General features: G+C 40.1%; 1 protein-coding gene across 3 annotated transcripts in view; it reads right to left on the reverse strand.

The window, feature by feature from the left end:
• Nucleotides 1–25,870, reverse strand: part of grm8a (glutamate receptor, metabotropic 8a) — a 351,812-nt gene extending 325,942 nt beyond the window's left edge. For 2 of the 3 annotated variants that reach the window (XM_041781265.1, XM_041781266.1), the window contains exons 1-2: nucleotides 25,776–25,870; nucleotides 19,423–20,231 (exon numbers count right to left, since the gene is read on the reverse strand). In XM_041781265.1, the coding sequence (XP_041637199.1) occupies nucleotides 19,423–19,965 (543 nt within the window). In that variant the 5' untranslated portion in view covers nucleotides 19,966–20,231; nucleotides 25,776–25,870. Of the gene's footprint in view, nucleotides 1–3,671; nucleotides 4,007–19,422; nucleotides 20,232–25,775 lie in introns of those variants that run through there. The other variant, XM_041781267.1, reaches the window with a different exon arrangement.
• Nucleotides 25,871–27,761: the final 1,891 nt, after the last annotated feature.

A 27,761-nucleotide genomic window follows, 5' to 3' on the forward strand; every position in this document is an offset into this window, starting at 1 on the left:
AATAAAGGGAAATAAACAATATGCATGGGAGAATACAAAAAGATGGCAGATTAGGGGGAGAATCTGTACTTTTATAAGGAAAAAGTTAGAGGAAAATTGATCAAATTTCCCTCCATGACTTCTTTTACATCTGCTACTTCCATTGAAAAACATTTTGAACCTCCTTAATGAAAATTCATATGCAACATCATCCACTGACTATGACTTCCTTTCCTTTCCTTCCTTTCCAGTCGCTTCTTAACAAAATAAGAGGGTCCGTATCTTATTTCAGTCTTTGAAGCCATCTCGATCATGTCTCATTTCTCTCCACAGCTGTCCTACTTTCGTTCAAAATTAAACGCAAATACTCTTATCAGTAAATCTTTACATCTCTGAAATATTCGGGAGCTCTTGTTTCAATTCTCTCAAAAGTAATCTAGAGCAGACTTTCCCAAACTTCAGTATGCTGCAGCCCAGTACTGTACTGTACTGTAGGGGTTAAAAAGTGGGGGAAAAAATAGTTTAAAGTGAAAAAATAGGTGGTAAAAAAAGTGATGAAAAGAGGCTAAAATATGGAAAAATGGGTAAAAAATGCACAAAACTGATGCAAAGTGGCAAATAAACATAGCTAAAATAGATGGTTAAAGTGGTCAAAGGGGGTTAAAAATTTGCACAAATAAATAATTTCAACATCAGAACCTAGAAATAGCTTGAAACACTTTTCAGCTCCAAAATGAGGGAGCTGTTAGCCTGGATGCTAGCCCTAATGCCATTGAACACATGTATTGACATCGCTAAATCACAACCGGGGAGGGCCTTTTTCAGGGGCCTAGCCAATTTAGCAGGCAGGCCTGGTAACCATTTAATCCTACACCAGTTAAATCATGACACTGGTTGCATGCATCAGACAAAATAAATGATAAAAAGGTGACAACGCTTCTGGCTGTGTTTCTTGACTTTTCAGAATAATAAGTAATCAAGTATTTTATGACAATCTAAAATGTGATTTTATTTTGTCTTTTTTTTTTTTATTTCTGTGATTTTTAATTATTTATCATAAATGACCTCTTGCGGGCCACCTACAGTACCTCTGGGGCCCTCCAGTGGGCCTCTGCCCACACTTTGGGAAGCACTGATCTAGAGTTTCATCATTTAAAATCCTGCTTGGAGAATACAAGTAATGAAGCACTTTTTTGCCTCTTAATGATTAAAAATGTATTCAAATGCTGTAGACTTAATGCCCAATTCCTGTCCAAGCCCCAGTAAGTGGCTTGAGAAATCATCTGTGAACCATGTGTCAATTAATTTTTAAAGAATTCATACCTCATTTTAATTTCACACGGGGAATTGTGATGAAATCTTAACATATTTTCCTTTTTGATGTTGCTTAGTCTACTTTAAGGGCGAGAATCCGTCTGGACTTTAATGAGCATTGTCCCCACCCACGCAGCTCCACAGGGCGGTGCTGAACTTATCACCCACGTGTTGGTTCTGTCACTTATGGTAGCATCCATAAGTCTTCAAACTAATGAGATCATTTAGCGGGCACACAGATCGATTCACAGACACCGGCGAGAAACAATCAGATCATTTGTGATAACAGAGGCAGATTAGGAGGCAGCTGTTCAGCACAGATTAATTTCTTGTTGCTCCAATACAACTAATGCTGCAACAACCAACAACATTTGGTGTTTTTCCACAGAGAGACATCGAACAAACACAACAGTAAGCCAATACCCATGGACTGAACAGACTCAACAGAAGCACTGTTTCCGATTTTGAATGCCTTCCATTGTAATTTTCACGCTGACGCCAAATTTCACACCTGCACAGCTGCATAATCAAGTGCGTACATGCAGAGATCTAGTCTAACAGAACTGAAAGATGACCCAAATAGGTCTGCAAGATGTAACATGCAGCATGCTCACTGAACAAATGTGACAAACTCACCATGAGTCCTTTTATTGGGTTTTTTTTTTTTTTTTTTGAGATGCAAACCTGTTACATAAGTGGGTTCCAAATACATTATAAAATTTAAAAGGATATTTAGAAATTTAAGGAAAGAAAATGTGCCTTTCATGTGTGTTCCATCCACTATTTTTATGCATTGAGAGAAAACAGGTTGGGCAATAGTTGGAGCTTCTCCTGATATAATTAATAATCCATAGACGGTATCCTTTAATTGCATTTCTATTACAAAAAGTTGTATTTTCCTTTCATCAATACACCAACTGTTCCACATCTTTCTTGTAATATTTCACATTTTTTTCAAATTAGCAGCAGTCAGGATTTTTTTATACGCAAATTGACAATATACACAAAAACTGATGCCTGGAAACCTCACAAAAGTCTCAAAACCCACAGAAAAATTCACCTAAATGACATTAAACAAATGTAAACAGACCTCTATTCACCTGTTAGCTTTGTACTGTTCTCACCAGCTGGACACAAGAGAGCAGACATAGGTTAGATGTTTCTCAGGGTTCAGTAGCTCTTACCCTTACATCTTTTTAGTTTGACTGATTGATCGGTTTGGTTTGATTTTAAAATCAATGATTGATATGTGGAAACCTCCCCTCTTTCCTGACTACCCCCTACCTGCCTCTGTACTTCCTGCATGGGTGGAGCTTCAGAGCTAAAAAGGGCAGCCAGCACACCTGTGGCAAACTTTTTGAGAACAATGGAGCATCCTCATCACTCCTAGTACTTTTAACTGTGTACAGGAATTGTAAGTTTCTTTTGTTTTACATGATATTAACATTAAGATAGCTCATATTTATTTACAATTCTGATTAAGTATTTAACTAGTTAACATTGTTACTAGATTTGTATGTTAAAATGCTGAGAGCTAACTTTATATTTGATCAAAGTCATGAGTTCTTTTGAATAGTGATGTCAAGATTAATTATTTGCCACTTTCCTTCAAGATTAATTGTCCTAATTAACAAAGTATTGAGTTGATATAAAGCTTTTTAAATCAACAAACAATATCCCAGTAAAAAGTTTTCAGATTTTTTTTTTAATATAGTCAGTTAGTGACAAAAACATATTTTTTCTGATTGCATCATCTGCAAAACATATTTGAACTGCAACTAGAGATATCAAGCTTCAAAATAAAAAACAGTATCGGTGACAGGCAGTGAGCTCTGTAACAAATGAAATTGTGCTCTTTTTATGTAACTATTAAATTAAAACTATTTCTCCTCCTTTCATAAAGGTTAACAGGTTCATTCCTTGAGACAATCTGAAGATATTGCTTTAAATAACACAAAAACACATTCTTAAGTGCAAATGTCAAAGAAGCTATAGTTCAGACCAAACATGTCGGTCCTTACAACACACTATAAAGCTATAAAGTAGAGATAGGCCTTCTGGCTCTGCTTAAAAAGTCACAAATTTAACGCTTCGCCTCATAAGATGAAGCATTATGGTACATACTTATATACCAGGTACCTAATATGAGTATTTACTACATCCGCCATACATGCTGATACTGAACTTTACAGCTAACTTTACAACTATTAGATTTAATAAACAATTAATACCTGGCACAAGGTTGTAAGGTTTGTTGTTGAGCAGCTAACTTATTTTGCTTATCACAATAAAAGCTTCAATGGGCACAAACAACCTTCACAACCTAAACATCTGAGTTAGCATGAATTTAAAGCTAGACAAAGGCAGTTTGGACTCACTTTCATTGAAGTAGAGGGTTCCCTCCCTGTGTTTTTGTTGTTTTTTTTTCCTTGAGGAGATGAAGATTTTGTCTTATATCCAGGAATGGCCCATCGTACTTCTTGCTGTCCCAGTCCTTTGGTTTAGTTGTTGATGAATCTCTTACCGTTAAGCTAACATAAGGCAGGACAATGCTAACATTACATCGCTGAAAGAAACGAAGTAGCTCATTGGAAATACTGACAAAACGTTGGGTAAAGAATAAATTTAACTTCTGATTATAGAAAGTTAATTTTTAGAGACTTGTTAGGTCGTTTTTCTTCGAAAGTCACAACCAGCTACTAGACATCATATGTTACAGAGCCTCTGTCACTACAGCAATAGTAGACGTTAGGAGAAAGCACAGGTGAAGCCAATCGCGTTGATCAGGGCTGAGTTCCATTTAGTGTACATTTAAAGTGCGTCGGTAAGCACAACATGGGTCAACAAATCTGGCAGAGCTACATGGAATCCAGCTATTAATATTCCATAAACTTGCGTTTCTTATTACTAAAAAAGAAAAAAAATGGTTTATTACCTCCGCCAAGGAGGTTATGTGATCGGCAGGGTTTGTTAGTTTGTTAGTACGGTGGCGTATTGCATTCACTTGAAAATAAAAAAAAATCCTGCCGTTTTTATGACATAACTATCTCGTAAAAACAGGAATTTATTTATTTTTGAATTTCCTGTTTTTACGAGATACTATCTCGTAACTAAACTAAATTACTAAATTACATTTTAGTCTAGTTTAATTCATCTTGACAAAAACTAAACTTAGTTTTTGTCAGTTTTAGTCATCACAGATCTATTTTTGTTATTTTTAGTCTAGTTTTTGTCATGGAAAAAAAGGGCTGTCAATTAGTAGTTTTAGTCATAGTTTTAGTCGACAAAATTAACACTGCCCCATAATGTCTGATCCATATGGGGTGCTGATCTGGACAGTGTGTATGTGGCCAGAACAAAGCAGCAACCTAGTTCAAAACAAAGTCAATGCAAAAGTGTAAAATACCTGCAGTTTCTGAAGTTTTACACCCAATATTGGTTATATTTCTGCAGTTTAGACACTGTGCTGGAGTTTGTGTACACTTCATGACTATTGTAAAAAATAAACTACCCAAAACTGAGTGGACAGGACTTCTTTTTTGGTTCCTTTGTGACAGAAGAGGTATCAAAATTTCTTGTTTCTACTAGCATGGTGTCAAAGTTTTAAATTCTAGTATTGTGACAACCCTGCATGACAACAAGTATTCACTATAAGCAGGCATAAGTCAATATACAAATACCTTGCATCGAACTCTGTAAACACATTTCCACCATGCGAGTTCTCCCTCAATCTTATTTTCTCTCTGTGTCCAGTTCATTTATTTCAAACGAGAGAGCCTATTACTGCTGCATGATTCCGGTGCACATACAGTGCGAAATCATGCATGCTGGAAACATTTCATCAGGGAGCTAAAATGGAATTCATGTTACGACAAGATGAGTTTTAGTTTAAGTCTTTGATCAGTATGCTTTAGAGCTGTGTGTAGCATGATTAAGGAAGAGCAACAATACTGTAAAACCCAGGAAACATGCAGAGTAAATGCCAGAAATTTTCAGATGCTTTGACATGTTTCTCCAGCCAACTCTTACTCACAGCAGACATATTGTCTTGTAAAACAGAGGTATGACTTAGGGCATATTGCATGGGCCTTCGCTATGTAACAGCACCACATTTACACCCTACTGTATTTGTGAGTTTAAAGGGTTGGCTCAACTAGTAACATGTTTGGTTGTGGAGACATTAAACAAGTTAAACAGTCATATCAGCTACTTTTTGTCATAAGTTTATATGCCCTGGTTTTTGAATTTAACATCTTTTGTGATTGGTTGTTGTACTTTGGCAATTAAAGACAAATCTAAGCAAACCTTTTGAACTTGTCACTTTCCAAGTCAAGTTTTACCCGTAATCCTTCTGCATCTAATTGCATATAAAGCAGCAATGGACAAAAGTAGGGATAAGATATATTCTTTATTGAAGGAAGCAACTGTCTGTGAATTTCCAGTCTAAATTTGTTTAAAAATTGATCCTTAAAACCAGATACATGTAATTAGGTAGATCCTGTACCTTTATGAGAGGTTTAAATGACTCTACTTTCACTTAGACTGGCTCATATTGGTAGAGGTTCAGTCTCTATCAACAGTTACCCCCCTCCAGGAATTCCCTATCAGTGCCTCACTTACCTCCCTCTACCTTAGAAATATCCCAGGTGGACTTAATTGAGATAATACTTGCCTCCTAAAGGTCCTGCCGGCAGATAGCAAAAAGGTCATTATAAAAGATCGGCCTCAGAAAAACTGCCCTACTGCTGGCCTTTTGCAGGCTTTTTTAAACCGTGGCATTGAAACAGATGACCTACTCTATAGGACTCCAAAAGAGCTTGAAGAGAAAGGCTTGGAGAAATAGGGTCTTTATTAGCCAATGAAACAGATCAGAAATGATAAATACTATTGTGCAATATCACATCTGACTGAGGTAATTTTTGCCCCCATGAACAGTTAAATCTATACTGTATTCAACTTGTTACAAATATTCTTTAAAATGCCTATAAATAAGAAGTAGAAACAAAAAAGGACAGAATTAATGAAAACTGCATTTAAATAGATACATAAATACATAAAAATGGGGGGAAACATTATAGCCCCGAGACCTGAACATTTGTTTGGAATGCATTTTAGTTTTTTGTTCTGGATAAGTTGAACCTGAGATGTTTAAAACCTCTGCCTCATCTTTCAACAGGAAATAGTTTTGACCAAAAACGATATCCATAAATCTCCAGAAGGTCCTGTTACTGGATAGGATTTAGAGCAGATGTTTTGGTTGTGTTGTGGCCAGTTGTTTAGTTGATGTTGTTCACTCTCCCATTTCCAACTCCATCCACTGTCCTCCTCTATGTAATAAAGGAATGAAAAGCCCAAAAATAAATATTAAAAAAAAAAAAAAAGAAAGAAAGAAATTGTGTCAGTCACTGAGAGAGGTATGGCTGAGTCATTTTTCTTGTTATTTTGATGATGGACCACAAGGACTTGTTAAGGCCAATCATCAACTAAATTTGCACTTAAAGAGAAATTTCCCCTTCCCAAGTTCACAAAACACCGTAACATTTCAAAGAAATGACCTAATTGTTAAAGTATACCATAAAGGAACCCCAAAATATCTTTAAAAATTCCCAAAATATTTCCATTAAACTTTTATCATAAAGTCTAAACATTCCAATAAATGTTTTTCTAAAAATTCCGTGTAAAATCCTGAAAGTTTTCAAATGCCTCAAAATCTCAAAGTGAATTTCCTTAAAATGTTCTTTTCAAATACACACCAAAAAAATGTACAAATTCATTCCCCAAAATGTCATTAAAATGGCAGAAAAATCCCCTGAAATTCCAAACAAATTCTCAGAATCTTGTCTGGAATTCATGCAAATTTTAAAGACACTCATCCCCCAAAATCTACAAATATATTTCACAATTTCCTATGAAAATGCCTCAAAATTTGCACACAAAGTCCCCCCCCAAAAATCCAAACAAATTTCCCAAAACTCTCATGAAAAGGCCAAACAAAAATGAAACAAATTCCCCCTACAAATTCCAGTAAAACAGTGCAAAATACACAAATATCCCCCAAATTTTGAAAGTACTCGAATTCTTCATAGAAAATTCTCCAAACATTTAAAGCAAATTACTCAAACTTGAGCAATATTCTGGACAATTATCTCAAAAGTTCTAATAGCAGAAATTTTATCTAAGTTGTAGGACATCACATTGAAAAAAAAAAATAAATAAAATTCTTGCTGTAGTCAGGGTTGCAGCTTCTATACTGACAAGGAGCATCGGGCCCATGTGCTCTTTGCCAACCATTTTTAAACAAGACATGAAATACACTCAACATTAACCTTGTTAGGTACATCTGTTCAACTGCTCTTTAACACAATCTAATCAGCCAATCACATGGCAGCAACTGATGCATTTCAGCCTGCAGACATGGTCAGGACTTCAAGGCGATGTGCTGAAGTTCAAACCAAGCATCAGAATGGAGGAGGAAGAGATTTAAGTGACTTTTAACATGCTATTGTTGTTGGTGCCAGACAGCCTGGTCTGGTTATTTCAGAAACTATTGATCTACTGCGATTATCATGGACAAACATCGCTAGGGTTTAAAAAGCATGCTCTGAAAAAGAAAAAAAATCCAGAGAGCCAGACTGGTTCAAGCTGATTGAAAGGTAGCAATAAGTCATCTTTTTAGAACTGGTATGCAGAAGAGTGTCCCTGAACACACAGTATGTTAACGGGCAGTTGAACAGGTGTACCTAATAAAGTGACTGCATAAGCTTAAGGCTGAAGTACGTCAACTTTCAGTATCTTAAGCTCATCCACAGATAGAATAAAACTCATAACTTTGTCATGGGGCCATTATTATTTGTATGGCAGGTTAAAATTTCCACTGAGAGATTTTCTAGGGAGTAGGAAATGTGACAGAGCCATCATCAGTGTTACTAGATACATCAGTTTCTTTCCTTCTATTACAAATCAAAGCCTGCCTCTGTGTAATGGCTTCACTTGTCCCTTATCTGAGCTTCTATTCATTCGCAGACCTGATGAAAGAAAGAGGACAGATACAATCACACTCCACTATATAACTCTCTATACGCTGCTCCTCTACACTCATGCAGATAACTCTATCTGTTTTTCCATCTTGCTCACAAACACATCCAATTATTGCCTCAGGAAAACTCACATAAACACACCTTCATGGTCAAGTGGTCACAAATAAATCCACGCATTAACACATCAGCACTTTCATTAAACACATTTCTAATGACCTCCAGTTTCCCATCAGAGAACTTGATTAAACTTTAAATTACATTTCACTGAATGCTGTGAGTGTACTTACAGTCTATGTATGTTTTTTGTGATTCTGTGTGCATGGTGGGAGGATATAGTGAGTTTTAGTACCCATACCTCATAGTTTCTTGCTGCATAAAACATTTCTTAGCATCATTTCCTGGAACAAAAAATGTCTTCTTGCTCCAAACACAACTTGTGAAAATACTTCAGGAAATTGAAAGTTCAATAAAATGCAGGAAAAACTTGGAAATTATAATGAGGAGTTGTGATGTGTACATTGTTTTAAGTTAAAGATTCCATCTGAAAACAATACACTGAAATCTTTGGAGGTTAATGCCATTACTATAGGTTCTTTGCAGATGACATCATGTAGCAGCGGAGACCTCCCCTTGGGGGGCAAGAGGTGATTTCTTCATAGAGAAATGCTACCATAAAAGTCATATTTTGAGTCCTTCAAGACTATGTCAAGTATTCAAAACGCGAAAATAAAAAAAACAATCTCAATTCTTAAGCTACTTTTGTGTCCTGAAAGTAGTGAAATATTCAGGCAAAAAAAAAAAGTCTTGTCTAAAGCCTGGATAAGCTGTGTCACACAAAGCTTGAGCATGGTCCATTTCCTCAAAGTAATTCAACAAAATTTTGTCATTAAACTCTGGAATTATCAGTTTTTTCTCAGTTGATGATGGTCCAGTTTTGTCCTTTGCAATAGGAAATCTGGCTCTTTTTAGAGATCCAGATCATTCAGCTCAGCTCAAAGGAGCTGGTTCTCAAAAGGCTCTTCTGTTGGAACCACTTTGGCTTTTTAAAAGTTCAATAACCAAAAAGGAAGGGAGAAAAGAAACTGGCACGCAAATAGGAGCTAGCCACCGCAGCTAACATAAAAGGGCCAGTTCAGGAGCTCAGATGCCCCTTTATTTAATGGCTACGTTACTGCGTATCTCTCCCCCACTCTATTGTTCCTGTTTCTGACTCCATCCACTGTCCTCCTCTATGAATAAAGGCATAAAAATATATTTTCAAAAAAAGAGCCATTTGGTAGCACAAGCTCATTCGTGAATGGCTTTTAATTGATCCTTTGTTTACCTCACAAGGTTTATTCGGTTGGTAGTATAATAGAGTTTCAATCAAAAGCATGTTTGAGACAGAAAGAGGATGTTTTTTAACATTTACAAGGGGCTCAGCTAACCTTAGTACAGTACAAGACTCCTCTTGACTCTTACCTCCCAGTTAAACTGTTAAACTGTGTTGAAAAGTCACCTTTTTTTTGTAAAGTTCAGGCTTTAATCTCAATATATGTAGAAATTTTCTGATCAAGACTTCAGCATGGAGATCCATTTAGAGCTGTTAAATTCTCACTTTCCTCTGTTCCTATTCATTCCTAATGGCTGTCCCCCACTTCCAAACAGCGTTGGATCACATGATCACAAACAACCTATTGCCAAGTATCTTATACAACCCAACTTTAAAAATGCAGAAATCTTCCTTTAATTCTTATTCAATTATGTTTGTCTATGCTCTTATTCTATGTGCAAATTACATAAAAACAATCCTGTTTCTTCACACTTTATAGCTGTTAGGTTCTGTTTATGGCAGCAGTTTCATGTCCTGAAAACAGATCCCTCAGGGAGTTTTTATCTGAATCAAAAGTTTTAGAAAATATGTGTTCATGGCACAGATTGTGGAGCTCTTTGATTCAGATGTTTAGATGCTCTACATGTCCTTATAAAATTGACTTGACTTTTTACAAATTACGCAAGTCTTCATAATCATCCTCAGCTTCACATTAACATCATTTCAAGCACCTAATACCTGGAAAAACTGTTCACCCAACTTTCCTGCTTGTCACTTCCAAAACCCAGTTCAAAAGGATTTGCTCTATTCAGCTGCGAATAAATCCAATTTAGCCCGTGTTCGCACATTACACACAGCTCTTGTAAATGACTCATCTCCAGGCAACACTCGACAAATGAAAGTAATAAATAATTTCAGAAGGACAATTAAGTCTCCCTTCATTAACCATTTGCTCATTAAGTCTGCCTTCGTTAGTAGAGGTTGGATGATCGCGTCCCGCCCGTCTGTCACGATGGCTACATTTCCCCGCTGTTGAAAGTGAAGCATTGGAACGCACACGCGTTCAGGCACAAACAAGGAAGTTGGCACCGAAAAAACCTGGAGACACACTTGTGTCTTAATGAGTTTTCCTGTTTGTTCAGTGTGCTCTGTGGCTTCATTATCATCACCCTCTCAATGCAGAATGCTTCAATGAAAGCAATCAACACCACATCATTACACTCTAGAGGATACTGCTGTCTCTGCAGCTCGCTTTGTCTTTTTCACATTTTTATCTTTCTTTTTATTCTTCCTCCTCTCTCATTAAATCCTCTCTCTCTCCTGGTTTCCTCCAAAAGTCTCCTCCATAGTCTCTCTGCAGTCTTCCCTGCCATTATTTAATCTGCTGGATTAGGACAAGACTGTATCCCAAACTCAGCCTGACCTTGAGTATAATAGCAAATCTGCAAGGAATTAGGTTTGAATTGGCGTCTGAATAAAATTACAGCGTCTCCTGTTAATTGCATTTTAATGCAGCTGTTGCCATCCTTGTGAAGCAAATTGATTTGTAATTCAGAGGGTGTTGCCGTGCCTGAAAAGAAGATTGTTCTGGTGCAGCTTTTAAGTGTGCAGAAACCCCAGCCTGCTGTACATTCAAAGGGTTTAAGCAAACATTTGCTCTCTCTAATTTGCTCAACAGTAGAAAGTGTGTGATTGTATTTGCATGTGCATGCAGAGACTCTGTTCAGAGGGATTTTCCTCTCACAAAAAGGAAGTTCCATTTATGCATATGCTGTGGATTCTTCCTCATGGTGTCACGAGTGCCCCCTGGGATGAGGATGCTCATGTCGCAGAATGTATGGTGCAATTTCCCCCTTAAACAACACACAGAGCAGTCCTCAGAAAAGCAATCATAGTGATGGTGATACACAAGCAGATGAATACATCAGCGATATCACACCGTGCAGCAGTTAATTCCCCCGACAGGTAGAGAGGACAGAAGGCTGCGGCTGAATTATGGAAGCAATTGGAAGGCTCGTCTGCAGCTATTTTTCCTCATACATATGTACACAGCTGGATAGATGCATATAAGAAATACTTAACCAGGATGCAAACCTTGAATAATAACACTCCCACAAACACACTGCTCACACAGCAGCTCCTACACAGCCGGACGTAGTAGAGAGCGTGGGAAAGATTTCTGCTTCTGACCTTGGCTTTGGAACACACAACTCTGTAAAACCACCAGCAGAGACGAACATAATGAGTTGTCTTCTCCAAGGAAAAGAATGTGTGCGTGTTGTGTTTTGTGTGTGCGTTTGCATGTGTCTGGAAGCCCCAAGTGGAATCAAGTGGAACTGACGCTGATTGAATGAAAGGGGAGACAGTGTTTTGTAAATTCCCCCAGGCAAAGTCATTCCATTTGCTCTCACCAGGGGACAGACACCACTTATCAATTTATGAATTGAATTTCATTTTCAGCGTCCGACACACAGTGTGAGAGTGTCACTGAGTAAAGAGGCGCCTTCATTGCATTGCGGTATAGGGAGGATGTCCCTGATACACAAAAACAGTCAGTAAAAGCATTAAAGCATAGATTAGCTGATTCCTCACTCTTTAACGTTAGAACGTCCGTTGGGGGGAGCAGCCATAGGAAGGAATGGGAACAAGAAAGTTAGCGCTTTAATTTCTACATGCATTGAATACAAAACATTGATTTTTTTCACCACATTTTAACTGATTTACCTGGCATGGAGGTGATCGCAATCACTAATGATTTAGTCCTGCAGACCTCCTACTACACCTCTAGCCAGATGAATGGGGGCATGAGTCTAGAGGAGTCTTGAGATAAGAGACTAGCTGAGCCTCTTGAACATATAAAAAAAATCATAATTTTGTCATGAGCACACTTTTAATTGAAACAGTGATGTAGTATCAACAGAATAAACCTTGTTGGGTGAGAGATAAAGTAAAGATGTACCACACATGAATGAGCCTGTTTAAATGGAAGCTAGCACCCGTTTGAGTACTGGTATCCTTTCCTTCATCCTTTGTTCTTATTTAATCCAAATTTTAAAACCAAACTATTAAAAAATGAAGAGTCGTATGGGAGCCTAAAAACCAGCTCTACTGAGCTGAACCAAATGATCTCTTAAAAGAGATGGATTTCCTGTCACTAGAGCTGATGTCCTAAACCTTGGTAAAAACTGTCCTGTACCAAACTGGACCACTGTGGAAACCAGGCAAAGCGTTGTGTGATACCGCTCAACCAGGCTTTACACAGAGTCTTTTTTAAATTCCAGTATGCTGTCATTTCTCTCTGAGATTTTGAAACCTTTTTCTTTTGTGTGTAATTTTTGGTGTGAATATTTCACTGCTTCTGGGACACTAAAGTATCATGCTATATCATAGCAAAGCACAGCATAGCATAGCATTGCATTGCACTGCATAGCATACCATGCTATAGCATGCTATACCATAGCATAGCATAGCATTCCATAGCATACCATAGCATACCATACCATGCTGTAGCATGCTATACAGTACCATAGCATAGCATAGCATAGCATAGCATACCATAACATACCATACCATACCATACCATGCTATACCAAACCATACCATACCATGCTATGCCATACCAAACCATAGCATAGCATGGCATAGCAAAGCATAGCATGCATAGCATAGCATAGCATAGCATACCATAGCATATCAAAGCATACCATGCTATACCAAACCATAGCATAGCATAGCATACCATACCATGCTATACCAAACCATAGCATACCATAGCATAGCATACCATAGAATACCATACCATGCTATACCAAACCATAGCATAGCACACCATAGCAAAGCATAGCATGGCATGACATGGCATAGCATAGCATAGCATAGCATAGCATACCATACCATACCATAGCATAGCATAGCATACCATACCATGCTATACCAAACCATAGCATACCATAGCATAGCATGGCATACCATAGCACAGCATACCCTAGCATACCATAGAATACCATGCCATGCCATAGCATAGCATAGCATAGCATAGCATGCTATACCAAACCATAGCATAGCATAGCATACCATGGATCATCTTTGGATGTATTTGCAGCAGTGTTATAAAGGTAATAATGTTTTTACAGTCTCCTTAAAGTAGAATCTTTTTTATCTGTGATACCAAACATAGCTGCTGCTGCTGCATTGGGTTGGAGGTTGATACTGAGTAACTCTGACAGCACTTTAGTGATCCCAGTCCAGAAAGTTACCAGGGCAGGGCATGACCAGAACATGTGGGTTAAACCGGCAGAGGTATTTTGACACCTGTCACAGCTAGAGTTTAATCTGTGATATATTTTTAGTTTGCCTTTGGAGAAAGGAGTCTGATGGAGAACTTTGATTTGTATGATACTTGTTTGGCACAGGATGCACTATCATTCACTCTTTTTACAGCACAGTTGAAACTTTGCCCTCAAATTTGCCCCAAGGCAGTTTGAAAGGTGAGCAAAAGCCTTGAAGTTCACTGATCCAGAGTGCTGCTGTAATTACACAAACACAATCAATATCTATTAACTTTTTCAGGGTCAGTGGGTACAGAAAAATACAAACACATATGAAAAAAATCCTAGCATTAGCTTGAAAACTTTTTGTTCAGACCATTTTCACCCTTCAGAAACTGATGTTATATGTGTGCATTGTGTCCATTAATGTCTGTTTTAAGAGCCAGCTCTTCTGTGTCATTAAACTCCACCGATGTTGCAAAGTTTCATTAAGGTCCACTGAGCAACAGCATCCAGTCAGTGATATCCAATAAGGGGGTGTATCCGTCAGTAAAAAGACTTCCAGGAAGACTTTTTTCTTGTTCTTCTGTTCTCAGAGCAGCTTAACAGCTCTGGGGCGGTCCTCAAGATGGCAGGTCATGTGTTTGGGGGCTGTTTGCTCAAGAAAATCTAAATTGAGACAGTATTTTGGATTCTCCATTGGCTGCACAACCAATCCCTTTCACCTGATCATTTTAAAGCCCTGCCCCCGTAGCCTAACAACCTCAACAGCTGCATAGGATTGCAAATGTGTGCCTGGAGAAAAAGTTAGCTCCACAAAGTCTATGAAACTCTTATAAAACATACAATCTTTTCCCGTCTCTTCAATTTGCCTAATGGTTTGTTCTGACTATGATCCCATCAGTACTATTTTTATTAAATATATCTAGCTGGTCAAAAATATCAGAAATTTGGGCAGAAATCTTCTCAGTTTCTCATAGAGGAATTGATGGGTTCTTAGGCTCCACCAGCAAAGTCAAACAGAGTCAAAGTGGTATCTGTTCTTTTATTTTAAAGGTAACAGCCACAGACTAAGAGTATTACAAGACATGAAGTCATCTGACATGTGAAAACATGCATTTCTTTCCCATGCTGGAATATAATTATTCAAAGAAAAAGTTCATACAGTGCCTATAAAAAGTATATATCAGCCTTGGTCAATGTAATTTGGTATTTTAGACAAAAGGACCCTGTTTAATTTCAAAGTGAAAATAGATTTCTACAAAGAAATGTCAATCCAACAAAAAAGTATGTAATGTAAAATAAACAACTAAATAAACATTAACCCCTTACAATGGCTGACCTAATTCAACAAAGTCCCAGCCAACTGGTGCTTGTAGTTCCACAATTAGTTAAATGAGGATCGCCTGAGTGCAGTGTTGATTGTAGTATAAAGACAACTGTGTCACTGGTTAATCAGTATCCCTGGCTACCATTACACCATGAAGACAAAAGAACACTCCAAGCAACTCAGAGAAAAAGTCATGGAAAGTCAGGGGATGAATACAAAAGGCCTTGAACATCCCCCAGAGTTCAGTTGGATCTATCAAGACACAAGGGAATATGGCACATGTGTAAATCTGCCTACATCAGGCCGTCCTCAAACTGAGTAACCGTGCAAGAAGGAGACTAGTGAGAGAGGACATAAAGACACCTATGACTACTCTGAAGGAGTTAAAAGCCTCAGCAGCAGAGATGGGAGACACTCTGCATCCAACAACTGTTGCCCAGGTTCCTCACCAGCCAAAGCTTTGTGGGAGAGTGGAACAAAGAACGCTTCTGTTGAATAAAATGCCTTAAATCTGGACTAGAGCTCACTATGGTTCACCAAGGCTCGTGAAGTTTGGGGGGGGGGGGGTGTTAAAGCAATATATAGGAAAATTCTAGAGGACAACCTTTAGTCTGTAAGAGAACGACGGCTTGGGAGTAGATATTTTCCAGCAAGACAATGACCCAAAGCACAGAGGGAAAGCTACACAGAAATGGTTTAAAGATAACAAGTTGACAAGGCTGCTGCTATTCTCAGAGATGCCAAACTGCCTTTGGTTGTTCACAACAATGACAATAAAGTGCTATTCTATTCTATTCTGAATGTTCTGGAGTGGCTGAGTCAAAGCCAAGACCTGGATCCAATAGAGAACTTGTGGCTAGACTTGAAAAGGGCTATTCAGGCCAGATCCCCATGCAACCTGACAGAGCTTGAGCAGTTTTGCAACAATGAATGGAGTAAATTGTGGTGTCCAGATGTGCAAGCTGGATAGATATATTGGACCGATTTGATTGGGTAATGTGGTAAGATCACAGAAAAAAGCACCTCACAGGTTAGGAATCAAAGAAGCTCAAAGTAAGCCATACTTTATACAAGAGCTCAGCCATTACTTCTGTGTCTTGTTTTTAGAGCAGATAGAGCCAAGACTTCAAAATAAGACCCTGTAAATGATCCACAGCTATTTCTCAACACTGAATCCCTTCATTTTCTTTTAATACAGTGTTGAAATAGCCTGCTTAGAGTGTTTGGATGACCCCTGATTGCACTTTTCCTTTTATATGCAAAGTTCTATTGGAATTTCCTCTGAGCCATGCCGTTGCGACGTCCTGGTTTCCCCACAAGGATTAAGAAAGTTTCATCATATTACATCTTATGTCATCCCCTCTCTCCTCTCTGTATCATCCCACAAAGCAAGAACGGTTCGAGATAATCTTCAAAAGGAGAACCAGCAACAAAAAGAACACCAATAACTTCGGTTCAACTCGATTTTCTTTGTGATTGAGGGAGCGCCGTTCCCTTGGCGGAAAAAAAGGGAAAAAAATGCTGTTTTCTGGAGGATTTGGATGTGGAATTGTTCACACAATCTGTTGTTTGAATCTCTTTTGTCTGCAGATAGATTAGAAGACACAAACACACACTCGCCATGGTTTCTGAGCCCGTTGTGTTGAGTGGGCGACTAGCTGTGACTGGCACTGTCAGATTAGCCCATTTAAAAAGACATATGTTCATTCCAGCATGTCTGTGTGTATTTGTGTGCGTGTATCCTCCATGCAGTACTATTTACAGCCTGTGATGCATGCTGCATTATTCATGTTAAACCATGCAGGGAGAGATACAGTCTACTGTCATATAATACCACTGCCACAGGCCTCTGCTTGATATCATCACATACACAAGCATGGTTATTTTCACTAAATACTTCAGACTCCCACACACAATCAGTGGCACACTTACCCAAACATACAGCTATATATCAGCAAACACAAAGATACGTTCCTACACTGACATACAATACGCACATATGTACAAAACCACACACTTAATCGCATTAGGCAAATGAGAACGAGCCAGCCAGAAAGGAGCTCTGTTGGAGTGCCGTTCCTGTGACGGATCCTGACATAAATCATGCTTAGTTGTTGTTGTTTAATGTGCAAATCTCCTATTCAAAGCAGAAAGTAGTTGTTAACAAGCACTTTGCAACAAACATATGGAAAGAAATTAAGGTAGGAATGGTGTGGCAGTGAGCGCACACTCTTTCTGTGATAGAGCGTGGGATAGATGTGGATGTGAAATGCCATGGGCGTCATTACAGCAGCCATATTTCATTATCATGCTGCCATCCATCAGGCCTTTTCGGCTAATGATGACAACGCCAACACATACTCCTAAACCTCTCGTGCACATCACCTACAGGGAGAGTTCTTCATTTACTGAGAGCTTCTGCAAGGACACAAACACGGGGCGCACAAAGAAGAGGGACGACACAAGCACTCTTAAGGATGCTCCAATTGGCCCGCACGTGTTTGAGCACCCACCAACACAAAGAGATGTCCTACACATGCACACTCACTGAATGAAGTGGCTGTTGACAGATTTCAGCTGTAATTGAGACCCGTGTTTGGCAGCCATCTTTATTTGGCTCGACCACAAGCCAGGAATGATCCAAGCTCCGAAGAACAAACACACATGTGCTTTCCTCTCAAACATCACTTGACACATCTTGACACGTCTATGCCAAACACATCTGTACACTGGAGATAAATCCATACTCTAGGCGTCTGGAGGCAAAATGTACAGGCTGGAGAATGAAAAAAAATCCTAGAAGTGGTGGCACTCCTACTGCCGATGAAAACTCCATGAAGACTGAGTGCGTTTTAATTGGTTGTCATTGCTGCATTTTATCACGCCAGGAAGGATGGGGACAGGGACAAGTGCAAATTGAATGCACACAAACATAGAAAGTAGGGCTGTCAAGATTAATTGCATTAATCGTGATTAATTAAAGTACACTAACAGAGGTTTTTTTTTTATGGATGCCTCAACCACGCCTCTCATTCTCGTATTCTGCAACCCTCTCTCCTGCCCCTTTCCTCTATTTCTTTTTACCCTATCCACAAGGCTCTAAAAGTTTCCCAGCCTCCCTACTCAAAAGAATAAATCTAAAATCATCATTAAATAATTGCATATTTACTGTCTTTCTCAGCAAACTTTGGTTTTGGTTTGTGTTACTTTGACATGTTTCAACTGTTGAATTCCTGCAGCCTTCCTCATAAAAGTGTAAGATGTTGCTGTGACGTGTCTGACCAGCTGATTTTATGCAGGTTTGCTCCCTGCTGTCTTGCAGCTTCTTGAGGACAGCATCCCAGGTGTGGGGCAACACATAAGCCCCCTCGTTCCTGTTCGTAATCATATAGGCCCGTTTCTGAATCTCGATGGCTTCCCTCATCCATCAGTGGTACACGTGCTCTTGCATTGCAAAAAAATGACAAAAACAAAGGCTTTCTGGGTATGTTTCCAAAAAGTTGTTCTTAAAGGAGCAGTGCGCACTAAAATACTATTACTGCTACATACCTCACATTGCCAAACTTCAAAAATACTAAAATATCCCTTTAAGACTTAATTTTACAATTTCTTCGTAGTTATCTTTCATGCTGTTTCTTCCTTCCTGTGATTGCACCTGGGATGCTGTCCTTAAAAAGCTGCTGGACAGCAGGGGATGAGCAATCCTGCATAAAATCAGCTGATAAGACATGCCACAGCAACATCATGTGACTCTTCTGATGCAGGAATTCAGCAGTCGAAACATGTCAAGGTAACAAAACTCTACCTGTCAGTGAGAGAAGAGGAAAAAACATTGTCCATTATGGTTGCACATTGTTCCAAATTGAGCATCACTACCTATAAAAGCAGGGTTTTATTGAAACAGAAAGTCATATATCCTAACCTTAAGACTGTAGAAAAATCTGTAATGGCACAAAAACAGCTTTGAATGTGGCGTAGATTGCATAATGGTTAGATAGAACCTCATTTGCATGGGTTGCCTTCTCTCTTATCCCTGTTTCCAGCCTGTATCAACGGTCTCAGTTGAATTGCAATAAAAAAGGATGCAAATAATTGCAATCAACTGCAGAAGTTCTGAGCTTAATCACGATTAGAAAAGCTAAAGCTCTGCTAAAAAGTGACTGTTAAGGAAGAGAGTCTTACCTTAAACAGGCGTAAGATGTTGGCCACCATGATGGACACGGAGCTAGCCGCAGCTCCAATCACTCCTACAATTTTATCCGGCTTGGTGAAGATCGGAGGGTCTCCGTTGGCGCATCGAACATCTGATCCATCCCTCTCTATCAAGGCCTGCACAAATGTCAGGGACTGCTCCAGTGCGTATGTGTCCCTGGAGCAGGTATCCAAAATCCGGGCCCCCAGTGTGATGTTAGGGAGCAGCTCGGGGTCCTTGTTGATCAGGTCAATTGCAAACATCATGGCCTCCAAACGGTGGATTCCTTTTTCCTTTTTCAGCTCCCCGCAGGGCGTGCCACGATCCCCTCTTGAGTGCACGGGAAATAATCCTCCGAGAATGATGTCCCCGTCCAGTCGGATGGAATGGGCGTACTCAGGTGCCGCCTGGGGGTCTATTGGGATCCGCTGGGGGGAGGTGACAGGAAGGAGCCAGGTGTAGGAAGTAGCCATGAGCAGGAAAAAGACAGAGGGAGAACCTAGGGAGGATGCCGGGTTCCACTGTGGTTCCATGATTGAGGAATGATAGCCAAGCAACGTGATCTTTAAGATACTCCAAACTCAAGATGTGTATTTGGGAATATTAAGAAGTAGGGCCTTCCTATTGGTCAAAAAGGGAGGGGTAGTAGTCCCCAGGGATGGAGCTAGCCGAGCCCCATGAGGGAATCATATTCCAGAAGTGGCAGTGAGAAAAGTTTCTTAGAAATACAGCAGTGACGATTGGTAGAGATCTAGCTGTAGCTGATGCTGTAATCCACAAGTCACATCTTCAGCAGGGCCTGTGAAAAGAGAGAGAGAGGAAGTCTGAGCACCAGTGTGATGTGAACATCAAGCTGCTGCAGGGATGTACGGTCCACCTGACAAACATGAGTAAACCACTCACGGGGCTAGAGGAAAAATGCAGCCAAGCATATGAAAAAAAAAACACAAGTCACAAATACACACATGCTCGTTCGCCTGCACTCGCTCACATGGGAGATAGTCTTTCCAGGAGGAGCTGTCAGAATTTGCTCTTCCATTCTATAATTGAAAACCCAAAGTCTGTCAGTTTATAATCACCTCTGCACAAACACGCACATATTCACACTCCTCTCTTGGCATATCGATGAGTGGAACAGCTGTTAAAATGACAGCGGAGAACCTCGGCGAGCTCCTCAGGCTATTCGCACGGAGGCTCAGACTACCTGCTGCAGAGGAGACGAGGGAGAGGAGGGAGGGAGATGGATGAGGGGGAGGCACGGGTGGGGAAAAGACAGAAAGTGAAACCATGTGAGACAGTGTGAGAGAAACAGGAGACGGCAGTGAAAAAGACAGAGAGCAGCGCCTCGGAGCAGGCGTGCTGCATCATTCAAACACCTGCTGTTTGTGCTGCAGCTAAATGAACACATTACAAGCAGCTACACACTAACTCAAACACACACGGAGCCTGAATCTCAACAGGTAGTTTAATTTTGAGAGCTGTTTTTACATATTAGCACCATTAAATGTGCATAAGCTTGACAACACAGTTGGTTCAAGTGATAATATGCTTAAAGCAGCTAATACCCTGAGGATTTAGCTTATCGCCTTCTCTCATGTTGTTGCATGCTTACTGTATAGAATGAAAAACCAATAAACACCAACAGGGGTGCCGTATAAGGGGAAAAAGTTTGGATGATTCCAAAGGCCCATGGCGAAATACTAAATGATTCCCCTGCCACCATAAGGGACAACTTCCTTCACTCCTCATCAGCAAAAAAACTGGCCTTTTCATGTTTTTATTGCAATAAAAGGAGCATTCAAGTACGGCTGGGTGATATGGCCCAAAAACCACAAATCACTATTTTGTAGCTGAATGGTGATATTTTAAATCAACCCATATTAATACTTGCTTGATAGCAAGCAATAAAAGAGAAGCCCTAGACACCCAGTGCTCCATTTATAATTTCCAAAATTCCTGTACAATTTCAGAATCATTGGCAACATTTATGTGTAAATGAGACTGTCAAATGTTTTACAGGGTCGTGCACCAGTGTAGCTCAGTAGGTAGAGAAGGCGCCCGTAAACAGAGGCTACAGTCCTCACTGGTTGCATGTTTCCCCTCTTCAGTTGTCCTAAAATAAATGAAGGCAAAATGCCCTGAAAACATTCTTGATTGCCATAGTTGTAGCCAAATTCTAGAGGCAGTTTTATCAGATCTGGGCCATATTTTTTATTAAAAAAAGAGCAAATAGCCAGACAGTAAGCTTATCTCGGCAGAGAAGAGCTTCATACACTTCCCACGACCAGCCTCAGCATGACTTTTATCCACCAACAACAACCAACATTCATAAGTTACAACGCCTGTGCTGAGTTCAGATTCATACCTGCACTGTGCATGCCTATTACCTCATTTTGTCCTCTTGCTCTGATTGGCTCATCGTGAATGTGACAGAAAATTAATCCGATCATCTTACAGGAACTGTCCTTTCCCAAACACTTCATGTGGGAGCTTTCCCAGATTAATGTGAAATACATCCTTACAGTGGATATATAAAACCATCTTTCAGGTTACAAGCAGTCCAAAAGGAGGCATTTTCAAGAGTGTATTTAATATAAAGCCTCTTTTGACTTGTATGCCCTACCGAGGTGTCTGTATTGATCTGATTTTCAGCCATCTATAAACTCCAACAGAAACTTTAAGTTGCATTTTGATTAAGAATCAGTCATGATATTGGATTCAACTCAACACCACTCAATACTGCTTAAGGCTGACTGTTGAATGTTTAAGTTTTCTTTACCCCGTTCCTTCATATCAAGGAGTTCATTCGAATTACAAAACAATTATACAGTTATACAGCTTGGCCCGCATTTTAGCTACTTTCTCTTCTATTTTTACCACTCAGAGATTCATCTCCCAGCTCATATAGACGGTATTTCTTTTTAAAACAACATTGTGTCATCATGGAGCACAGTTTCTTGCCTCCACTCTCGTATTTAATCATAAGCCATCTTCAGCAGCTCGTTAGCTTAGCCTAGCATCAAGGCTGAAAATGTGAGAAACAGTCAAGACAGTCTGGCTGCAGACCGTAGAGATCAGACGACCCTCTGTGAAACGCCATCTGTCAAAACACATTTAAGATTTGTTTTTAATTCAACTGTATTTATAAACCAAGTGTGGCAGTTACATTCATGAAATAACTACATACCAAACATTACAGACTAAACTGACCGAAAAGGTCAGAGGTCTAACCCCGGGGTAAATTATGTATAGACCCATTTTAGAAGTAGATACCTCAACAGTGGCTTGCTTTGGCTTAGCTAGCTTTAGCTGAGGTAATATAGCAATGCTAGCTACAAAGTTAAAGTTACTACATAAGACAATGAGGCTAAGTTAGTTTAAGCAAAGTGAGCTATCGTAAGCAGAGCTAAATCTATGTAAGCTATGTAGATAGCGTAGCTTACGTAGCTAATGTTAGCTTCATACCTTCATGAGTATAGATATCAATTAGCTTCACAAGCTTTAGCTACGTTAGCTATGTAGCTCTGTAGCTTTTGCAGCTAATGTAGCTCCATAAGCTAGGTTTCCTACGTTAGGATGTTTTCATGGAGGACAAGTGTTTCCCCTGTAGGGAGACCATTTTTTTGGTTTTATTAAATGTTTTGTAGTCAGATTTTGCAGGTCAGGGTTTTGACTTTCCTTTTTGGTATCCTACCCCTCACCTTCTAACCTGACATAAAGTTTAATTTGACTTTATTTTGAAAGGTTTATTGTGTTTTCCTACAGACAGATGAGGCATATTACAGTTATCTACAAGAGGGGGAGTTTGAGAGCTACAGTCTGCAGCCAGACTCCTCTAGAAACAGTTTGTCTGAATGTCACAAAATCTGCCAAATGACCTTCTAAAGTTCACTTATTAATGTTATGTAGAAGTTAAATCTTCAAGGCTATTTGTTGCAAAATTAGCACAAAAAAGCTAAAATATTAACTATTTTAAACTCAACTTCAGTGATTCTATCCATTTCCCCTTGTTTTGAGTCTTTATGCTAAGCTAAGCTAGCCGTCTTCTCTCTGCATTTCCATATTATTCTGTCCGATAAACATAAACACATTAAACTTGCAGGCATTTAAGAGTGGATTATATGCATTTATGAACCCAGGCTATGTTCAAGACTGGAATACCAAGTAGGTAAAACTGCCCCGGGCCCTGGACCCAAAGGGGCCAGAAGACTTCAGGCTCACTTTGTGGGAGTTAGTGTGTGCTGGTTTAATGAATTGCAAATGTGTCTGACTGTACTGCATGCATCTCTAAAGCATATTATAAACTTAAATGTAGAAGATCCTTCATCATGGCGCTATGTAGGCCTTCAGCTCTGGGTAGCCCCAGGGCCCCCCTAGTGGATCTGTCCCTGTCTGTATACTGCTATAAGAGCTCCTCATGATTGTTTTCAACTGCATATTTTCTAGATGCTGGGCTTTTAGGCTGCTTTCTTTCAGCTTTTCCAGGGTATTACATAACTCAGAAAACAACAAATTAAGACAGTCTAAACTTAAAGCACAGCACCAACTATGAAAGTTTATTTTCCAAAAAAATACAGCAGACTAATGCTTCTGAATTTTACCGACGAGGCTCGAATTTTTAAAGCAACACTTCCACTAAACCATCCATAATTTCTGTCCCAATTAATTCATCATTTTCTCACCACTCTACATGGAATTAGGTCAAAGCTGCTCAAACACAGCCAAGGCCCCGCTATGATTAAAACCCCTGCTTTATATATAGGTTAGCCACTATTCTTCTTGCCACAATATTGTTTATTCAACACTTTCCCTTGGATTCAGGCTAAATATAACCCTAATAGGATCCACTGTGGCGCTCAGACTCAGCTTCTGTTGATCATCTCTTGCATTTCATCTTTCTCAGCAGAAGAAACTGCATCTTTTCAAAAGGGTAGAGCTTCCACATGGACTTAAATTGACCTAATGGATGTCTTTAATCCAGGGAGAGCATATTCATGACTTATAAAAATATTAATTCATGATGTAACGACATGCAAACATCCTGGGAGAGGCGCCCAAAATAAATCAGATGTGGGCGTTCTGGTGAGTGAGCTTAAGCCCCGAGGTTATTGAAAGTTTTACGTCTCAAATATGCCGATGACGCTCTTGTGTGTCAACACAATGCTTTGTACGTAATCCTAACACCCTAATTTAACTTTAGCCTCTGCACCCATGGGAGTTACCTTCTTTAAAATCAGCCTAAAGGAAGTCACAGAAAGGAGGTTTCCTGCTCTAAAATGAAGGGTGAAAGCCAAGAGGGCTGCACCTGGCTGTCCAGGTGATAGTCGGTGCTATCTCTCCTCTAACCTGGCCTTCTTGACCCTTTTTCTCCCCCCTTCTTCTTTTTCTTATTTGCACTTTTTCTTCTCCAACAATCCCATCCCTCTCCGCCGGCGTCTCCTCATCGTCGCCTCCTCATCTCTCTGGGGAGCGTGCTGCTCTTTTCAGAAACTGATAGCTTTTCTCTCTCTCTCTGTCTTACTAGGTGTTTCTGAGTCTCCCATTCCATCACTGCAATCCACTCTCTCTCCCTGACACTCACCATCACCTCTGTGTACGTCTCCTATCAATCATATCTCACTTTTTTTTTAATCTCTTCTGCTCCCATCTTGACCAGCTTCCCCACTTTCACGAGATTTTTTTTTTTTAGTGGATCAAGCAAGAATGTGGGCGGAATGGCAATTCCTCCCTCTTCACCCACATAAACACCCACCCCTTTGTGGATACACCCCCAAATCCTGTGTGGCACTGGATTACCCTGACTGAACAAATAAGGAGGCTTTAATAAAAATGAGATCCAGGCAGGAAATGACAAGAAATCTGCACGCAAGTGTGCATTTTGCTTGTCATCTCTGACTGATTTTCATAGGAATTAATGCAGAGAAACCCACAGCACAGCCATTATTTCTACAAGACATGCCTCTGACATTCTTAAGTCATGTGTCTGGAGATAAAACAGCAGCCCAGAGGTTCAGATATAAATACAGGAGATCAAAGTCTATGGGTGTATGCTCATTATGCAGCGCTATAGGCTTCCTTCAGTGATGGTATTCTGAATGCACCCTAATTAAGACAGTGCTATCCACTGTAAGAGCAGAGGAACACCATTTCATTGATATCTTCAGGGAGAACATATTATGGAGCTTTTCCATGCCTCCTTTTAAATGCAGCTTACCTCTTTCACTTTAATCACTATTGCACAGAATCCAGGTGAAATGACAAGCCTGAGTCAATAAAATCCAAGGAAGTGAGACAATGAGAGAGACCCCAAAATCCAGTAGAGGAGAGAAATAGGTGATTGTACCTCAGGAAATCAAATTGATCCGGTAGTATGTGGAGGGTGAGGAGCTCCGTCTCTCCAGCCTCCCCCCCCCCAGCGGACTCTTCAGGGTCCCTGTCCGCCTCAGGCAACTTCCTTGCGCAGCTCAGCAGTTTTTTATCCCCCAAATATATCAGTCCTCCTGGAGAGAGAGGTGGTTTTCCCACAACAGCAAACGGATCTAGAGACAGTGAGATAATCCAAGATGATAAAGACACCATACAGAGGTGGTGGATGTTTGGAAATAAGAGGAAAAAAGTGCGCGTGTCGTGAGCAGCAGCGCGGATTTTCCTGGTGAAAACGCAATTACTGCGCCCGCACTTGTTTAAGGTGACAAAAGAGGGAGGCTGCCTGTAATGAAGTCAATAGCAAAGAAAGAGAGTGAGCTACAGAGAGAGGGAGAGAGAGAGAGAGAGAGAGAGAGAGAGCAGAGGAATCCATCATAGACGGAATCTGTCAGTCATGATCAATATTGTTGGTAAAACCCACCTGATTTCCATCCGCGGTCTCCCCCCTCTCTCTCTCGAAGCTTTACGCACTTGGCGCATAAAACCCTTTTTCCCCCCTGCGCGAAGTCCCCCTCGTGCAGCTCCTCCACGCGCGCGCACACTCCTCTCTCGCTCCTCCGGTCGGTCGCTGGTGCTGAAAGGGACAGCGCACGACTCCACAGCCGATGAAAACACCCTCCCCCTCTCTCTACATGAAACATATGCCTATCCCAGGCACCAAATCATCATCTAATTGCGCCACTGTCGTCCTGCAGAGTCCAGCCATTCAATCAAGTTTATTACTAATCAATGGGATCGATAGTTTCCACAATAGAGGGCTTTGGTTATTTGAACACATTAATAAGTCATCAAAATATGCTCACACAGGCGTTGCGCCACACTCTTTAATTGCCTCAACTTCAATCCATTTTTACTGCGTCCATTGATTCCCCTTGTAAAAGCAGAGCGCCACGCGCCTCTCTTTGGGGCTGAATGGAATTAAATAAATGAACCGCGTCCCATCTGCTGTGTAATAACAATTTGATAAGCTGTGAGGAGGGAGCAAGCAGGCAATCGAAGCGGACCCGGGTGTTCGCTCGTGTGACAATGTGGAAGATGTGCGCAACATGTCCAATTTGTGGCTTCACTGCTGAGGAAGAGGGCGGCAGGGACGCGGTGCAATGGCACCATCTTGTGGCCAAAGGGGTGTAATTGCAGCGTCAGATTTGCTCATGCTTTCAAATTGACATCTACAGGTCTCATGTTTGTTTGCTTGGTCAAACTATACCTAGGATATATTTTGGGATAGTCCAGGTTATACCCCAGGGTAAAGTCAAGGCTAGCCCATATAAGTAACAAAAAAATTGGAACACCCTTAAAAAGTCACTTTTCCCCTGTGATTTCATTCAAACAGTTCATCACACTCAAAGCAAAACATTTCAAGACTTTTTGTTTTAATCTTAATGATTACAGCTCACAAAATCAAAATTCCACTGTCTCAACTGTGAGAATATTACAAAAAGCATTTATATTTATAAAACAGATATGGAAAGCTACGCACTCAGTACTTAGGGCTCCTTTCACACAAATTGCAGCATCAATGCAATGCGGCATGGAGGCAGTCAGTCTGTGGCACTGCTGAAGTGTTATGAAGCCCAGGTTGCTGTGATAGCAGCCTTCACCTCATCAGTGGTGTTTAGTCTGACCTCGCTCATCTTCCTTTTGACAATACTCCAGAGATTCCCTGTGAGGTTTAGGTCAGGCCAGTTGGCTGGTCACTCAAGCACAGTAATGCCACGGTCAGCAAACCATTTTCTGGTAGTTTTGGCTTCAGTGTGGGCAGGTGCCAAGTCCTGCTAGAAAAGGAAATCAGCGTCTCCATAAAGTTCCTCTGCTTTCCCTTGTGAAGCTTCCCAAAGCTTTTGAATCTGCTTTGTTTGACAATCCTCTAATGGCTAAGCTCATCCCTGTTGCTTGTGCACCT

The sequence above is a fragment of the Cheilinus undulatus genome, linkage group 23 (genome assembly GCF_018320785.1).
Source record: "Cheilinus undulatus linkage group 23, ASM1832078v1, whole genome shotgun sequence".
In the NCBI taxonomy this organism is placed as follows: Eukaryota; Metazoa; Chordata; class Actinopteri; order Labriformes; family Labridae; genus Cheilinus; species Cheilinus undulatus.